We start from the raw sequence: 15849 nt of genomic DNA on the forward strand, positions 1-15849 counted from the left end.
CTGCACCATTAACTAATTAGCATGAAGATGGGGATGCAAATGCATGATTAGAGTTTTATATACATATATATATATATATATATATATATATATATATATATATATATATATATATATATATATATATATACTATATATATATATATATACTTCATGTTCTTTCTACTAACTTAAATGCCCTCTCCTCTTTTGTCCTTGTAACTCACTCTCTTTTTCTCTCCATCTAGGTCCCCCCACCCCAGATGACATCCCCATCAGGCCTGCTGGCCGGCGTATTGTAGTGCCCCCTGGTGGTCGTTCCAACATCACATCCCTCAGTTAAAGAGCAGCAGGAGAAGGAGGAGGAGGAGGAGGAGAAGGGGATGCATCCAGAAAACGGCAGCAGCAGCCAGAGTGCAGGGTTGAAGGGTTAGAGTGGGAGGGGAGGGTGGGAGGGGAGGGAGGAGGAGATGCAGAGGACCATGATTAGTTAAAAAAGTTAAAAGAGCAAAACACTGAATCCTCATGCCTTACCTGTCACAATGCTACCTTGCTCAGATGAGAACACTATCCCTTTTCCTGGGGAATTGAAATATATTGAAGCGGTCCGGAATTGCCAAAGCACAATACACACGTAACCCGTCTTATCCTCACTTGTTGCCAGTACAGAATACACTACACATACAGTGAAAATATGTCCACTTGGTGCTTTGGTAATTGGAAAATACACCAGTAAAACTGCATGCCATCACTTTCAGCCGTGAAAGAAAACAACCCATGTTCTCAAAGGAAAATGGATACCACTTTTCTCAGAATGATGCTATGGTTCTTTCATCCTGTTTGGCTTTCAATGTCACCCCCCCTTTTCAGTAGCCTGCTTTCTCCATAGTCAGCAAAACATAACACTAGATCCCACATTAGCCATGCATTATCATGCAGTACCATTGACTAGCTCTAGGTGGCATTGTATATACAGTAGATGTAATGTAGCTTTGTGAATGATGTCGTTGCAGCCGGTTTGGGTTCACTGGACCAAGTAAAAGGTATTTATCAAATCTTAGAGCGGGAGTGCTGTTGGACATGGAGCTGCATGGGCCACATTGACACATGGGTGACGTGATCCATGATCCTTTTGGCCCCCCCCCCCTCCCAACTCTGAGGTGTTTGATGAATACCATCCCCACGATGTATCAATTACATAATTGTTGATGTTAAAAAAAAAAAGAAGAGGATCTGCGTAAGAAAAGATTTTGTGAGGACAAAAGAATAGAAAATAGAATTATTAGACAGGGTTTTACTATTCTTTATCCCCAAAAGGTTTATGTCTTTTTGTCTTTTTTTTTTTTTTTTGCACCCTCTATCATGGCTGTATAAAACATTGTAAGAATCCGTCCTTTGCATTTGCTTCTAGCCTACTGCCTGCTTCTGTCATGAACAAGAAGTACGAATAAACTCAACAGTTCCTTGTAGCTCAACCACAGCTTGTAAAGAAGAGCTTCGCAATCAAGGGCAACTACAACAACAACAAAAAAATAAATAAAATAAAAATACAGATGCAATGAAATGATTATGTGACAAAAACCTGCTTTCAGATAACAGCACTTCACCTCTGGCTTTACTTTTTCCATTCCTGACAAACTGGGCTCTCATTTTAAGACAAGAGAAAGACCATCATTCCCTTGTCATCCCAACACAGCCCTTTTAACACAATCCTGACCAATACTAATTCAATATCAGCCTGAATATGATCTGAAATACTCTGGATCTGATTGTGTCACGGGCAGGGCGAGCCTCAGAGCTCTTTTTTTTTTTTTTTTTAATGTCTCGGCTGTTTTCTGATAAGGCAGAGGATTGCAGTGCAGTAAGGGACGCCTTTATTTTTGTTGCTGTCCCACTGTGGGGGAGGGAGGGAGGGAAGGAGATGGCATTTTTTAATTTGGCAGAATTGTGGCAGACTCTGAGGCGGGCACAAGTGGTGGTTTGTTGTATTTATGTTAGTTTGACAACCTTTGTTATTGTTTTTATGTTGTTTCTTTTTTACTGTTGTATCAAAACCCAGAGATGGCAGGTCAAAAATAAGGTGTGTTGTGGAGGTATGATTTGTTTCCTGAATAAACATGAGTTGCAACTGATTGACTGAGATCTCTTTCTTTATTTTACATCAACGCTTACGCACCAAAGGTTGGCAAAGGTTTATATGAATAGTCTTTGTAATTATTCCCTCTGAAAAGATAGCCAATCCCACAGATTTCTCTATCATTTCATCTTAAGTGTAAAAGTAGGCCAGTTTTTTTCTCTCTGATATTACAATATATTGTATTGTAAAACCAAAAATGGCCTGTTTCACTGATTACACTTTTTAATTGAAAAAAAAATAAAAATCATTTTAAGAGGAAAATTTGGTTTATCAGGTTGAATTTGTGTCTGTTTTTGGTGTTGTTGATGCAAGTATGCTGCAGATAGCATTGGCATAATTCCAAAAAGGATGATGTATACCTAACATCATCTTGGCAGATGAACTTCACATCTACAAGTTACATAAAGTGTTGTTACTGGCTTGAAGCACTAGAGTGTATATCTGTATCACATGATGGGGAACTATATCTTTGTGTATATAAACACATAATTTCTCTAGACAGTGAGTCATGGCTGGTGCAGACTATGTGACACATTCAGACATAGTTGAGAGGTTTTTTGGTTAATGAGTAACATACAGTATAATCTAACCACATCTGTATTAGGTTTCATTGTTAACACCAGTCCCAGCATCTCTGAACACTTAACCTCCTTTCACCGGGATGATTCCACCAGACGTGTTAGATGTCAGATCTGTTATAATTCTCATAACCAAGTGAAACAGTAAAGACTTTATGGGAGCATACATGTTGTGCCATTAAGATAAACAAACTGCACTACACTGCTGTAGTGGTTAATTGGTGTTAGATTCCAGAGATTAGATTCTAGTTTAGAACAGATTTTAGGGGAAGTGAAGTTTGTTTCTGTCGATAGTGTTTCCCCTCACCTTTGCCTGACGCCAGCCTTCCCCCAACCCTAACTAGTAATCTCTGCCACGTCTGAGCATACCTTAACCCTAAGTCTTAACCCCATCCGGATGGACTGCATTAAGACTTAACGGGGGACAAACACTTTCAGAACGGAACAGACTTCGACATAAGATTGTGTTGCCAGATTGGGCGGTTTTCCGTCTAGTTTGATTACTATTGGCAAAGGTTATTTAAGTTGTTATACACTGAGCTACCTTGTGGATCATTGGCGAGGTTTCCACCTACAGAAGTTAGGTTGTATTCTAGTGGTTTTCAAACTGCAAGGGTTTTGAGAGGGTGAGACACGAGGCAAAACCGAGGCAAAAACGCTGTGAGAGGTGCATGCAGGTGCTCTAAAAACAACAGGAAGAGTTGCTGATGTTTGGCAGAACCGCAGTGGCAGCACAGCTCATGGAGGAAATGAAGGTAGGCTACTCTCAAACGCCCAGTTGCTGCAATCTGGAGTCAGAAATTGGTGAAATGTGAACTCGTTATACATTTAACATTCACTAGCACCTTTCCAAGGATACAATTCAGTCAATTCAATCGCAAATAAACGTCCATAAATTCACTATCAGAGTCCTTTGACAATTATGAAGTTTTTAAGTTTCCTTCTGTAATTCATTGATAGTTCAGTACATCCATGGGTAGAGAGCAAAGTGTGCTATTTTACACACTGCAGTGATAGTGATAACCTTTCTGAAAAGATGCTAGTGCTAGCTAATTCAGGGTAGCTATGGCAACACGTTGGCACCACTAGCGTTAGCACACACCTGAAGTTAATTTTCCAATCGTATTTCATCATTTTTTGTGATCAGTTGGTAACAACAACATGTAGGTGAATATTGATGAAGCCCTTAACAACTGTAATTTACTCACAGAGTTACATTGCTTGGTTTTAGGTAAGGTTTAAATAGTTTGGTCAGTTGTGATAAGTGTCCCTCATATTTTTTTCTGTTACAAACATTAGAAAGACACAATTTCTGATATATACATTGATGAGTAGTTGTACCAGTTGTAATTGGAGTTGATCAATACATTTTTAACCTTAAACATGAAAAAGTTCAGCAGTGCTAACATTTCTTGTTGCTGTAAAAGACTCTTGCAGACTCTGTGGGGTTTTTACAATGAACCAGCTACAGCTTACCATAAGAATACAAGTAACTTATGCATATGTGTTTTTTGACATTTTTGCAGGGAGGGGTGGAATGGAAAAGAAGAAAACAGTAAAAAAAAAAAAAAAAAAAGTTGCAGTGACCTAATGAGATGAAGCTGTGTATCTACCACATGCTTACTGTATGGCAGTGTGGGTAAACATCGAAACTCCAGCAGTTCACAAAGGTAAGTCACATCTCTTACTTTTCCTCCAGTTAAATAACAGCAAATTTGAGATTGGTTAATTTGGCTCTGTCCAGTCAATCCACAGTAACACATTACCCCTGTCTTTGGACCTCTCCATTGGCTACCTGTTCATTTGTGAATTGCTTTCAAAATTTCACTGATAATGTTCAAGGATAAATGGAGTATTGCTCCAAATTATATTTCTGAACTCAGTCGAGTTCAGAGCCAAATCCCTGAGGTCCTGGCTAGGATCTCCAGACCGGTCCTAAATCAAGGGTAGTAACTAGAGGTGACAGGAACTTTGCTGTCAAAGCTCCCAGACTTTGAAACGACTTGCCAGAGGAAGTCAGAGTCACCACCTCAGTAGCATAAAAAAAAAAAAAATCAATTGCAAAGTTTAGGGTATCCTGCAGACAAAATATAATTTAAGTTGAATAAAGCATCCATTCAGTCCCATTGTGTTCCTTTGTACACACACTCAACCTTACTGTGAGGTCTAGCAGTAAAACTGCTGCAAGGTCCCATGTGCATTGTTTAATGGTGAGTAAATGTTTCTTGACATCACACTAATCATGTCAGATTGCAGAGAAGAAAGACTAGGTCTGGACAGAGAGATGAGTCAGCCAGCTCAGTCTAAACAGGACTGGTGTGTGAAACGAGAAAGTATTCCTGACTGTAATGAGAGTGAAGATAATGCACAGTTGTGGTTATTAGCCAGTCCTTCTCCTGTCTCAAATGGGAAAGATCACATACTGCGGTGTTAGCTATTAGATAACAGTAAATATTTAACATCTATGTGGTACATCAAGGTTTGCTCCATTTATCTGTGGTGATACCAGGCAGACTGTGGGAGCATCTATCAGCTGAGAAAATCCCCCCTCAGATCAGCCATTAATGTGGGAAAGTGCTGCCTCAGGTCAGCCGACTGCGAAGGAGAGAAGGGACTGTGCCTTCTAGATGACCTCGGAAAGTGGCTGACTCAAATCTGTAAACTGTGGATTTGTGTGGTGGGTGAGAGAGTGAATAGAAAAAGCATATGGTGCATGTCTAATTCAGAGGATGCATTATCAAAGAGTATATAGACAACATCCGAGCAACTGTGAAGATAAACAGTAGCCACTGAAGAAGGAAATGTGGAGTGCATTTTGTTTGGCCTTCTCCTCCTGTCGTGTTTAAAATGCATTCAATTCTTGTTCTATTGTTATATTTTTGCATGTTAACCCCACAGATATCCATTATCAAGCCTCTCCACTCCTGCGTAGGATACTAACTGTATTTCTGGTCTCCTAACACTGGGGGGCAGCATTATATTAAGGATAGTGGAGAGTAATTAACACTTACACATGAGCAGTACATATCATATTTCCAAGTTTAATTATGGGTAAGCATGACTAACACCCTTTTCCCTTCTTATATCCTTTCACTGTTCATGTTACTGATAAAAAGTTTGTATTACCAATGCCATTCTTCATCCCATTTACTAATAATCCTTATTCAATATGGCAATTCAGAAAGACGAAGTGAAATAAAGCACAAGTTCCAGTCAGATTGGTTCAGAAAAAGAAAGTCATTATTTAAGGCACACCTTAATAGTTTGCAACTCCATCACGTTTGAATACAATAAACACACAATGACAACTGAAGGACAACAAAACCTTAATAGGGATGAAATTCTGTTCTCAGACTAAATTATTTTTTTCAGATACAATGCCTTTTTCAAACATCTGTATTACCTGGGTCAAATACTATTTGTCAATGATTATTCCAAACCTTCGCTTTTGGAAGGGCTAAGTCTGCCTCACTGGATGATAACCAGTCATTTACTTGATGCAATAAACCCATCTCATGAGGTGCTCCTATTATATATGAACAAATTAAGATAATCATTCACAAATATTATTCACTCTGGGTTTACCTATGATTAGTCCATCTGTTAAACTATCCCACTATATCTTACATCTTATACAGGAAACCACCTTTGGATATGTAAAATTACATCAGTGACAACAACAACAACAACAACAACACAAAGGTAAGTCAAAACATTGTACCAATTTCAATAGAAAAGTGCCAACAGTTTTGAATTGAATATGTTTTCAATATAATTGCAAGTGTTATAGACTTGGAGAGGATTGCGTCATATTACAGATAGATGAGATCAAGGTCACCAGAATGACTAGGCATTTGTAGAAATCACATTTACTTGCTGATTGTGAAAAAGCTCAGGTTTTTACTACTTTCATGTACAGTTGAAGGGAACCAGCTGTGTGCCATATCTACAGTGTAAGGCATCCCTCTGCAAACTTCAGAGGCAGGTGTGTTTTGTCTACAGTAAATCTTCCAGTATGAATGAGGGATATTGCCTTGCTTGGTGTCTATTTGATTTGTTTGTTTTTTTCTTGTTAGCAACTCTGAATGTGAAAAAATTGTGAAAATCAATATTGAGATTTTTTTCCCTTCACTGTGTTATCCAGCTGGTGCTGAATTTCAGATTACTGCTGAACACCATCTGTACACGACTGCTGTTGCAGAAGCAGACTGCAAATGTATTCCTCTTCTGTGGCAGCAATTAATTGCAAAACAAATTTACAGACTTATCTGGTGGCACAGATGTAACTGATTGTATCCAACACAAAAGAGGAAGGACATCAAAAATTATTTGACAAAAATAAATTTCAATGTAGATAGTAAAAATGAATCTTATCTAGGACTCAGCTTAATCCTTGTCTATAAATTTGTCCCTAAGGGAATAAGTATTCACTCACATCTTAAGATTTTTTTTGTCTCTCTGTGCATAAATGCTACAGCTGATGAAGAAGCATGTGCAAAGCAAGGTTCAGTGCAGAACATATAATATCTACCATCTACCTCTTCTGTGTTTTCATAGAAGCTTCAGCTTCAGCTGATCATCTGCAGATTCAGGCAAAGGCTAAGTCCAAATTGTCAGTGTTTTAAAGGATTTTAAAACCAGTTTGACAAAAACACTTCTTCCAGAACGTCCACTTGCTTGATGTGGTTGAAGCATTCAACCACATCTGGGAGCCTTCGCTAAGCAGCTCCAACTTCCAAGGTCACGAATACACCTTCAAGCTGAATTTTAAAACCATTTTTAGTTAAGTGCATTTCAAATCTTAAAGCATACTGCAGTGAGGAAAACTTGGAGCATGTCTTGCCTACATCTGCAGGTGAGGGAGCTGTTCATTGTACCAAATGTTGCATTCCCTACCATCTTCATTAGCTTGACTAGCAAAGCTAAGCATAATGACCATTACACCCATGTATCTGCTGCTATGATAAAGTGAGCCATTCGCGTTCAAGCCTACAGTTCAGCTCTTTAATTTCTACCTTAGAGGAATCTGTGGTTGCTGTGGTAAAAACAAAGGCCTCATTTTACCTTATTAACCTCTCCACTTTAATGTGTTGTACTCGAATGTGTTGTCATGCTCGAATCTCAAGTAATGTAGATCACATGGAACAAAGCCATCCATCCAAGTGTTTGTTTTTCAACATACCATATGTTGCCATCCCAACTCCGAGTGCTCTGTCATTCAATGTAGCACTGGAGAATCATTGTCATATTTAAATAACTGTAATCAGCCAGAAAATGTTGCCCTAAGATTAAAAAATCTGAGTGTCCTGCCCAAGACAGTAGCAGCTTTCAGCCATAGCTGACCACATTAGACTTTATTTTCCTATAACAGCTGAGCAGGTGTGGCACTGTCTCCTTATTGGCAGGGAAGTGACCTGTTTTTCACTTCAGCACGCTGCCCAGAGTATAAGGTTGAGCAGACCTTAGAGCACCAGAGTGATGTAAGGGAGCATGACACGAGTGACACTCTGCAGAGAGTCATTCTTCTTGGTGACAAGAAAGCAAAAGAAAAAAATAGCCTGTCTCTGGCATGGCTGTTGCTCCAGGAGTCCATTTCACTCCTGCAGTTCTGGAGCTCTTGATAATGTGTTTTTTATTTATTTATTTTTGTATTTATTTTTTTTGGGTGAACAGTGATGCGCAGGTGCATACAGTGCTGCATTTGTTCTTGTATAGACGGAACAGTTGTGCAGGAACGCTGAAGAAGTGCCTGTGTTGATAGAACAATAGGTATCTGGGTGTAAACTGCTGATCTACAAGCCGTGGGCAGATGCAAGTGATAAGGGAGTAAGTAGGGTCATGAAAGCTATCCTGATAAGTAGGCAGCTGGCTCAACATTGTTATTCTGTCCGTCTTCTATCGCCTTGTTCTTCTCACTCATGGACAGCTCAGAAGTCTCTGCGTCTGCCACTGCTTTCCTTGACCTGTTGATAAAAGAACATCTCGTGTTAATATTAAACAGACGCCAGTACCCATGGAAAGCATGACAAAACTATTCTATAAGAAAAAGGAATCAAAATCAAATATTATTCCACACAGTTCACATTTTTGTTTCCACATTTATTCATCATTCTGCTCGTGTACTCTGTACTCTGCTTGCACCAAAACCATCTAATTTCATTAACATTTCATCATTTTAGCTTGACATTCACTCCGTAATGGCCAAATTCAGCAGCTTATGTTACTGACATTTTATCTTTTTTTTTAACAGGGCAGAATGTAGCAGCTGATTTTTCTGATATTTTATTTTCTAATTTAAGTCTTATGAAATAAATTGAAATTAAATTAAATATCCTCCATTCTAGTCTTATTGTTTAGTTCTATTAGTCTTGGCTCCCACTTGCATAAGTAAAGATTGCATCTGTAACATTTATTTATGCTAATCAATGGTGAGTGTTATTCCTTGACTTGTCTTTAATTTATTCAGTTTTGAACAAAACATCTAATTCTCATTCTACGGAACATAGTCAACACGGGGGACACTCTTCTTTTCCAGTCGCTGTGTGTCTGCCTTAATCACACTCCCACATATATGGACCAGATCCTCTGCCACAAATAGCCACATTACCGTCCATTCACACCATCCTACAGGCTTTCACTAGCCAGCAAGGAAAACAGTTTTTCCCCCTCACTTTTAAACTGTTCCTGGCTACAGTTGACGAACTACAGAACATTTTATTAACCTTATATACAGTCAACCAAACAGGTTGTTCACAATGTAAAATGATTAAAATGACTTCATTAGGTTTGAAAAAGAGGCATTACTTCTCAAACATCTTTAGTTTGTTTCTGATGTTGCCCAGTATTTAACAGAAAGATATTGTGTATATGATCGGTTGTAGAGAATGTGTATGGCAGATAGTGAGGGTTCCTTACTTTTCTCTATTGAAAACAATGAAGTCTCTCTGGACATTATCCAATCGCTGCTGCAGCTGACCATTCTGGAGGTGACACAAACATAACCACATTAGTGGAAAAGCAACAATCAGAGGCTATTATTAGTCATTCTTATTCTCAGCTACATAAGCAGAATCAGTTATTAATTAATTATTTATTAATTGCACTTAAAATTGTTTTCATGTCACTGGTTAGATATGTAACAACTTAAAGTTTCATAGTACTTAATGGCTTACAGCTCGCACACAGTATATGTAGCGCATGTTCACTGTACATACTTTCCACATTGCAGTTTCTTTTCCTTTAATGAGATGCCAGTAGAAGAAATTGACCTAACTTTAGAGGGCTCTTATGTTCTGATGTCCCCACCTGCACCATGTACTCATAGATATTTGGCCCACTTAATCATGTGAGAACATCCGGCTCCGTCATGCCAGGCTGTCCTCACACTGCTGTAGTGCCAAGACAAGTAGACAGGTGCTTTCTCACTCTCCCAAGGAGGCAGGGAGGAGAGCAATCATAGAGATACATCATCATCATCACACTGTACTGTGAATGTATGTGTGTGTGTGTGTGTGTGTGTGTGTGTGTGTGAGAGAGAGACATAGAGACAGAACTAGCAGATGCACAAAATCACAAGTGGCTGAAAATGAACAAATGCAGAAATGTGCTCATGACATTAAGTCCTGCCGACATCACCCCTGCACGTGTACAACTAACCATAACCTAAACATAATTCATATTCCGATATTAACTCTTAACAAAAGCCTTAACCCAAAACTGGCCACTTGGAGCTTTCACACCACATGTGAAGTCCCACATGCACATGTAAGCTGCTTTCCCACAAACTCCACCAGTCAGATTGCCCCTCAATACACAGGAAGCCTCTTCAGTAGAGAATTGGCTGACTCCCTGCTCAGAGTTGTCAGTTACACAGCCTAGCAGAGAGACTCTGTATAGGTGCTGTCACAGTGGGGGGTGGGGGACAGCAGCCACTGACAGGCCAAAGGCCATGAGTTAAATTAGAGCAAAAACAAAGAGAGAAAGGAAGGAGGAAGGAGGAAGGAGAGGGAATTGCGTATGTACAAAAGAACAGAGGGTGTATGTTTTGTAATAATTTTTTCATGCATGCAAGAGAGAAAGAGAACGAGGAGAGGGTGAAGAAATAAGAGGCAGGTCTGTGATTGGCACATATCTTCATTACAAGTGAAAAAGTTTCTCTACCTGTGGGTTTATAGTTACTGTCACAGCAGTATGACAAAGGAAAACGGCACATTCACATGAACACACATGGAATGTAACAACATAATCACCAAAACAGAGCAGGGTGTGCTCGTGTGTGGGTGAAGCAGACAACAGAAAGGACAAAGCAACAAACAGGCAGACAGAGACGGATGAGGAATACTGTACATCATTTGTCAAACAGCAATGATAGATGTGATATAAAAGAGATGTAAGACATGAGACACAAGGTATGATGTGGCATCATTCGGATACTGTCATAATGACATATTCTCGTCTCTGAAGGCATGACAGAACCTGACAATAAAAACACACCACCTTTGTATAACCACTTACCACTCTGTAAACCAGTTCATTTACAAAGCAAGCCTTGGTTTCTTTTGTCTCTCTCTTAGATTTTGATTGAAAGAACTAGAAAAAGACTTTGTTATTTGCAACAATGGCATTGGTCGTCAGGTGCAGGAGGAGGTTGTACACAGCTGCACTGCTGAAATTCTTCCAATGGAATTTCTCTCAAGTGCAGTTGGGGTTTAGTGCTTGTTAAACTTTGCTAAACAAGCTAGATCTTTCAACCTTAATGCAAGCTAAACTTTGAAGGTACTTATGCTAGTGATTTAGAGGCATATTTTGGACTCTTGCCTGCCTGAGGCGTGACTCTTGTGCTTCACTTTTATCTTAAGTCTCCTTCTCTGTCCTATATCTGCCCTAACTGTTATCTTGTTATACAGCTTTCATTTCAGAGCATCTCTGATCCCATTTATACTTGGCATTTCAAGTGTCCCCTTTCTGGATAAAATCCAGGTGCGATTTAGAACATTTTTATAAACCACAAATTAACATCTCCCAGCATCTGGCCAGTTCATGAATCTGTCTGCATCAAATTTGACTTCCTCAAACTGCATGGAAGTCAGCATAGACCTTTATCCAATCCAAAGAGTGATACAATGCACTTGAAGCTATTTGGTAAACAATAACAGTTTAGTTGCATAGCTAACAACTATGGAAGTCTGACATGGATTTACAACAGGCAATCCACCAGTTTTATCATCTTACATGTAGTTATTGACACTTGAGTCAACTAAAACTTCCAAATTTGTACAACGCATATATCTTGCTGAAAATTCATGTGGAAGTGGCTAAGTACAAATAAGGTCTCAGATCCCTCTGCTGTCATAGTGAAGTTGTTCAGCCATTTCATATAGACTGAGTTAAGCCATACTCTTGTCAGTGCACTTTGCCAAGCTTTTTTAACCTCACTTAACACTGATATTGTATACTTGTGTTGGGCTCAATGGAATTTTACAGCACTTCCCAAACTGACATTTCCAAATATAAGAATAGGAGCCTTGATAAACTTAAAGTGGATTAACTGTAAGAAGATTTAACAGTTATCTTGTATCTGTACGTTCGAAAGATACAGTGTCTTACCTTGAGTACATAGCAAAAAGTTGTTTTGATTGTGTAACTGCACTTTAACTTACAACCCAGGCTGTGAAACGGTTTCATATCATACCTGTTTTTGTCTCTTTTCCTCATTCACACTTGCCTTGTCCTACACCACCTCAGACTTTATCAGGGTTTCTATGGTGACTGTATCTATGTGTTTTGCATCTCCTTGCTATGCTCTGTCTGGATCATTGAGGGTCAGATGCAGATTGTTACCTCCTTTCCTTCAGGACTGTAGGGATGGATGGCTGGATGGACAGAAAAATCAGTGGAAATAGGGAAAGAAGGTTTGGCATTCATGTATGATGCTAAAAGAAGTCCTGGCCTTGCAGAGAGAACAGTAACATTTCTTTAACTGTAAACAACTCACCACTTCTTTCTCTCTCTCTATCTCTGTCTTTCCCTATCCTTCTCTTTGTTAGATGCTTTTAAAAAGACAGTTCGGAAGCTAATTGCTCCAACTGCTAGATTAAACTTTCCATTTAATGAGACAAACCAACAGGGAGTGCTCTGCTGGATGAGAGCCCATCAGGGACATTTCTCAACGTCCTTGTCTGGGCTTACTGTCTGAAGATGCCTTTTGTTTTTAATGTGACTGCTAATGTGTGCAGCATTGGAAATAGTAATTATGAGACATTTAGCGAGTGATAATTTGAATAATATCCTAAAAATATAAAGAATCTCTGAACTGGACGCTGGACAAAAAGCACAAGGAATTGGCAAAATAGTGTGGATGTGAGAGAGCAATGGGTATAACATAGCTTCAAAATATGATCACATCTAGATCAACTCTATTTAAGAAAAAGTATGATTTAATTGTGTGTTTTCCCATTTCCCACACTGCAGTTTTAATGGAGAATCATGAAAATGGTTCAGAGCAATGCTCAAACCATAATTTCAATAGTCCAGGCACATTCTATAGCTGGGCTTGTCATTGTTAAATAGAAAAAACCAAATCCAAACCAAAAACCGCTTCTACTAACATTCTTGTGTTCAGAATTAAACTGAGGACTGAGTCCTCACTTTTAATTAGTGGCATGAAGCTGTATCCCCAGATACATACACAGTTCCCTCTATCTCTTCCAGTAGCCCATTGATTTACCTGACTGTAATACTAATTAAGTGATTTTACATTACTCCTCTGCGGGGTCTGTTTGCTTAGCAGCATGAACACATACATTTTCATGAAGTTAAATTTTTTTCTAATTGAGAAAGTTGGGAAGCGTGCCAAAACCCTGTCCTACAACACTGACATACCTAAAGCTACAAACTTAATTTAAACTCCTAATATTTCACTTCATTTTCTGCTCCTCTAAAATTTTTGAATTTTCCTCTTCTTTGCACAAACAAGAAACACCATCAAATACCTTTTTTGTCTCATGCTCTGCAGATCATTTAATGTCACTTGTAAGTGCAATAAAACAAAACGGCTTCTTGTAAATTATTCGCAAATGTTTTCTTGTTTTACTGCAGTTGGCCACTAGATGGTGTTAGAGAAAAAACGGTTTGTGGCCCTTCCCACATTATTTGACTGCTTCATTTAGTAGCCTTAAACCTGCAATAACAGATTTTTTTGGAGTGGAGTGGCAGTGGAAACAAGTTCTGAACATATAAAACTGACACCATCACCTTTTATACTGATAATGCGAACTTGTTAGCAAATAGTAGCTTATTTACTCATGTAGCATTTACTGTCTGGAGCAACATTAACATTTATTTAAAGTTGTATATTCTGGCAAATTTCAGTCCAATATTCACTCTCCTGTTGCTCTAAGTTTGGTCTCTACCAACCTACAAGACATATCTGGCTTTTAAGCTGCTAAATCCTCCACTATGTTTGTCAGATAGCTGCTAACTCTGCGCGTTTGGTGCTGAGCAGGTAGTGGGTCTTGAGAGCTTTTTTTGATGAAAACAGCTGTCTGTGAGACAGACAAACACTGCGCTGAAAGTCACTACAAAGCTCTGTAAAGCCAAGGGGATTTGCAGAAAAAGTGTTGAGCAACACTCTAGCAGCCACAAAGCAACTACCTAGAAATGTCTTGTCAGCCAGGCAGTACCCTATGTGGAAATGATAATTGTAATACAATTTGCTTTATTGTGGTAGATGTAACTGCTCTGAACTGGTCTGAAATTCAATTCTAAATACCATTTAAATGTATCCCTGCTAATTCTAACACAAACTCTAGACCAAAAAAGGACAAATACTGTGTTAGAAAGTCTGTAGAAAATCTTCTACATTGTGTACACTCTCTTGTGTTAAAATTATTACAGTAGGATCATTAAGATGGCTATGCTGGACACCGATTTCTATTCAGACATACAAGCCCATTCAGCACTTTGTCTCTCTGTACTGTTGCTATTATTAATGTTCCCTGGTGTACGTTATCTGAATAAATTCTGTATGATAGATTTCCAGTGTATTTCGCACATGCAGTAAATAATAAACTTGAATGACATCTCTGATTATGAGAGATGTGTATGTGGGTGCATGTGTGTGTGTGTGTGTGATGGGAGCACGCCAATTCATTTTGTTCTCACAGCACAAGTCCAATTTTCTGCTGTATATTATCAGTGATTTAATTGAGCTAATTCCATGCTACATTATGAGCGTAGCAGCGACAGGGAGGCAAAGGCAGAGAGATAAGAGAGGAGCTAGAAAAATGGATGAGGAAAGGGACACATACAGTGTGTGTGTGTGTGTGTGTGTGTGTGTGGGTCGTGAGAATGATATGCAGACCGCAAGAAGGAATCTGAGGACAAGGGAGGTGAATGAAGGTTGAAGAGAAATATGCAAAAAGAATACAGAGGAGCCTCAGGGTAATGAGTAAGAAGCAGGCTGGGATGACTTTCGTCATTCAATATCGATCTGCTATGCTTCAGAAATGCTGCTCAGAGCATCTCCTCTCTCTCTCTCTCTCTCTCTCTCTCTCTCTCTCTCTCTCTCTCTCTCTCTCTCTCTCTCTCTCTCTCTCTCTCTCTCTCTCTGTCTCTCTCTCTCTCTCTCACACACACACACACACACACACACACACACACACACACACACACACACACACACACACATATGCATCAAGCACTCACTTTCTCTTTTAAACTGTTTCTTAACGCATCCATCACAAGTGGCCCCACAGGTCCTTTGTAACCGGATATAATAAGGCATTGCACCAACACAAACTAATATTTATTGACAGCAAAGCAAGTATTCTCCCTGACAGACAGACCAGCACATGCTGCAAAATATGACTACTTGAAATGAATAATAGATAACATATGAAAAAAGTCACTTTGAGGGGATAAATTAAAAAAGAAATTCAGAATAGAGTATCTTAAAATACAACGTGGTAGTTGGGTGAGAATGGCTCTCTACTTTAAAAGGGAAGGACATATTCCTCAGACTGATTTCATTGTATTAAAACAGCAGTGCACTAAAGAGGGAGTTAAACAGGACTCTAAATCTCTTTCTGTAATCTTCTGTTCTCAGTCTCTTTAAGAAAGTTCAGCAAATAACCACTACCTCTGTTTACTACTAAT

The 15849-nt window shown here is 39.0% G+C and overlaps 2 protein-coding genes and 1 long non-coding RNA gene across 5 annotated transcripts in view; 2 read left to right on the plus strand and 1 right to left on the minus strand.

Annotated features, from left to right (window-relative positions):
• Positions 1-2111, plus strand: part of dpysl3 (dihydropyrimidinase like 3) — a 32258-nt gene extending 30147 nt beyond the window's left edge. For both annotated transcript variants that reach the window (XM_018691418.2, XM_018691419.2), the window contains exon 14: positions 228-2111. In XM_018691418.2, coding sequence (XP_018546934.1) covers positions 228-322 — 95 coding nt within the window. In that variant the 3' untranslated portion in view covers positions 323-2111. The remainder of the gene's footprint in view (positions 1-227) is intronic.
• Positions 2112-3133: 1022 nt separating this feature from the next.
• On the plus strand, positions 3134-6390 carry LOC108893418 (uncharacterized). 2 transcript variants are annotated; one of them, XR_001962659.2, is made up of 3 exons: positions 3134-3449; positions 4221-4364; positions 6333-6390. It is a non-coding gene; the product is annotated as an uncharacterized LOC108893418 (long non-coding RNA). The 2 variants fall into 2 exon arrangements; XR_001962660.2 differs by lacking the exon at positions 3134-3449 and adding an exon at positions 3818-3925.
• Positions 5913-15849, minus strand: part of stk32a (serine/threonine kinase 32A) — a 63518-nt gene continuing 53581 nt past the window's right edge. Inside the window, exons 12-13 of the mRNA XM_051078870.1 lie at positions 9610-9674; positions 5913-8657 (exon numbers count right to left, since the gene is read on the minus strand). Coding sequence (XP_050934827.1) covers positions 8540-8657; positions 9610-9674 — 183 coding nt within the window. The 3' untranslated portion in view covers positions 5913-8539. The remainder of the gene's footprint in view (positions 8658-9609; positions 9675-15849) is intronic.

Source organism: Lates calcarifer, linkage group LG20 (genome assembly GCF_001640805.2).
Source record: "Lates calcarifer isolate ASB-BC8 linkage group LG20, TLL_Latcal_v3, whole genome shotgun sequence".
NCBI classification, from domain to species: Eukaryota; Metazoa; Chordata; class Actinopteri; family Centropomidae; genus Lates; species Lates calcarifer.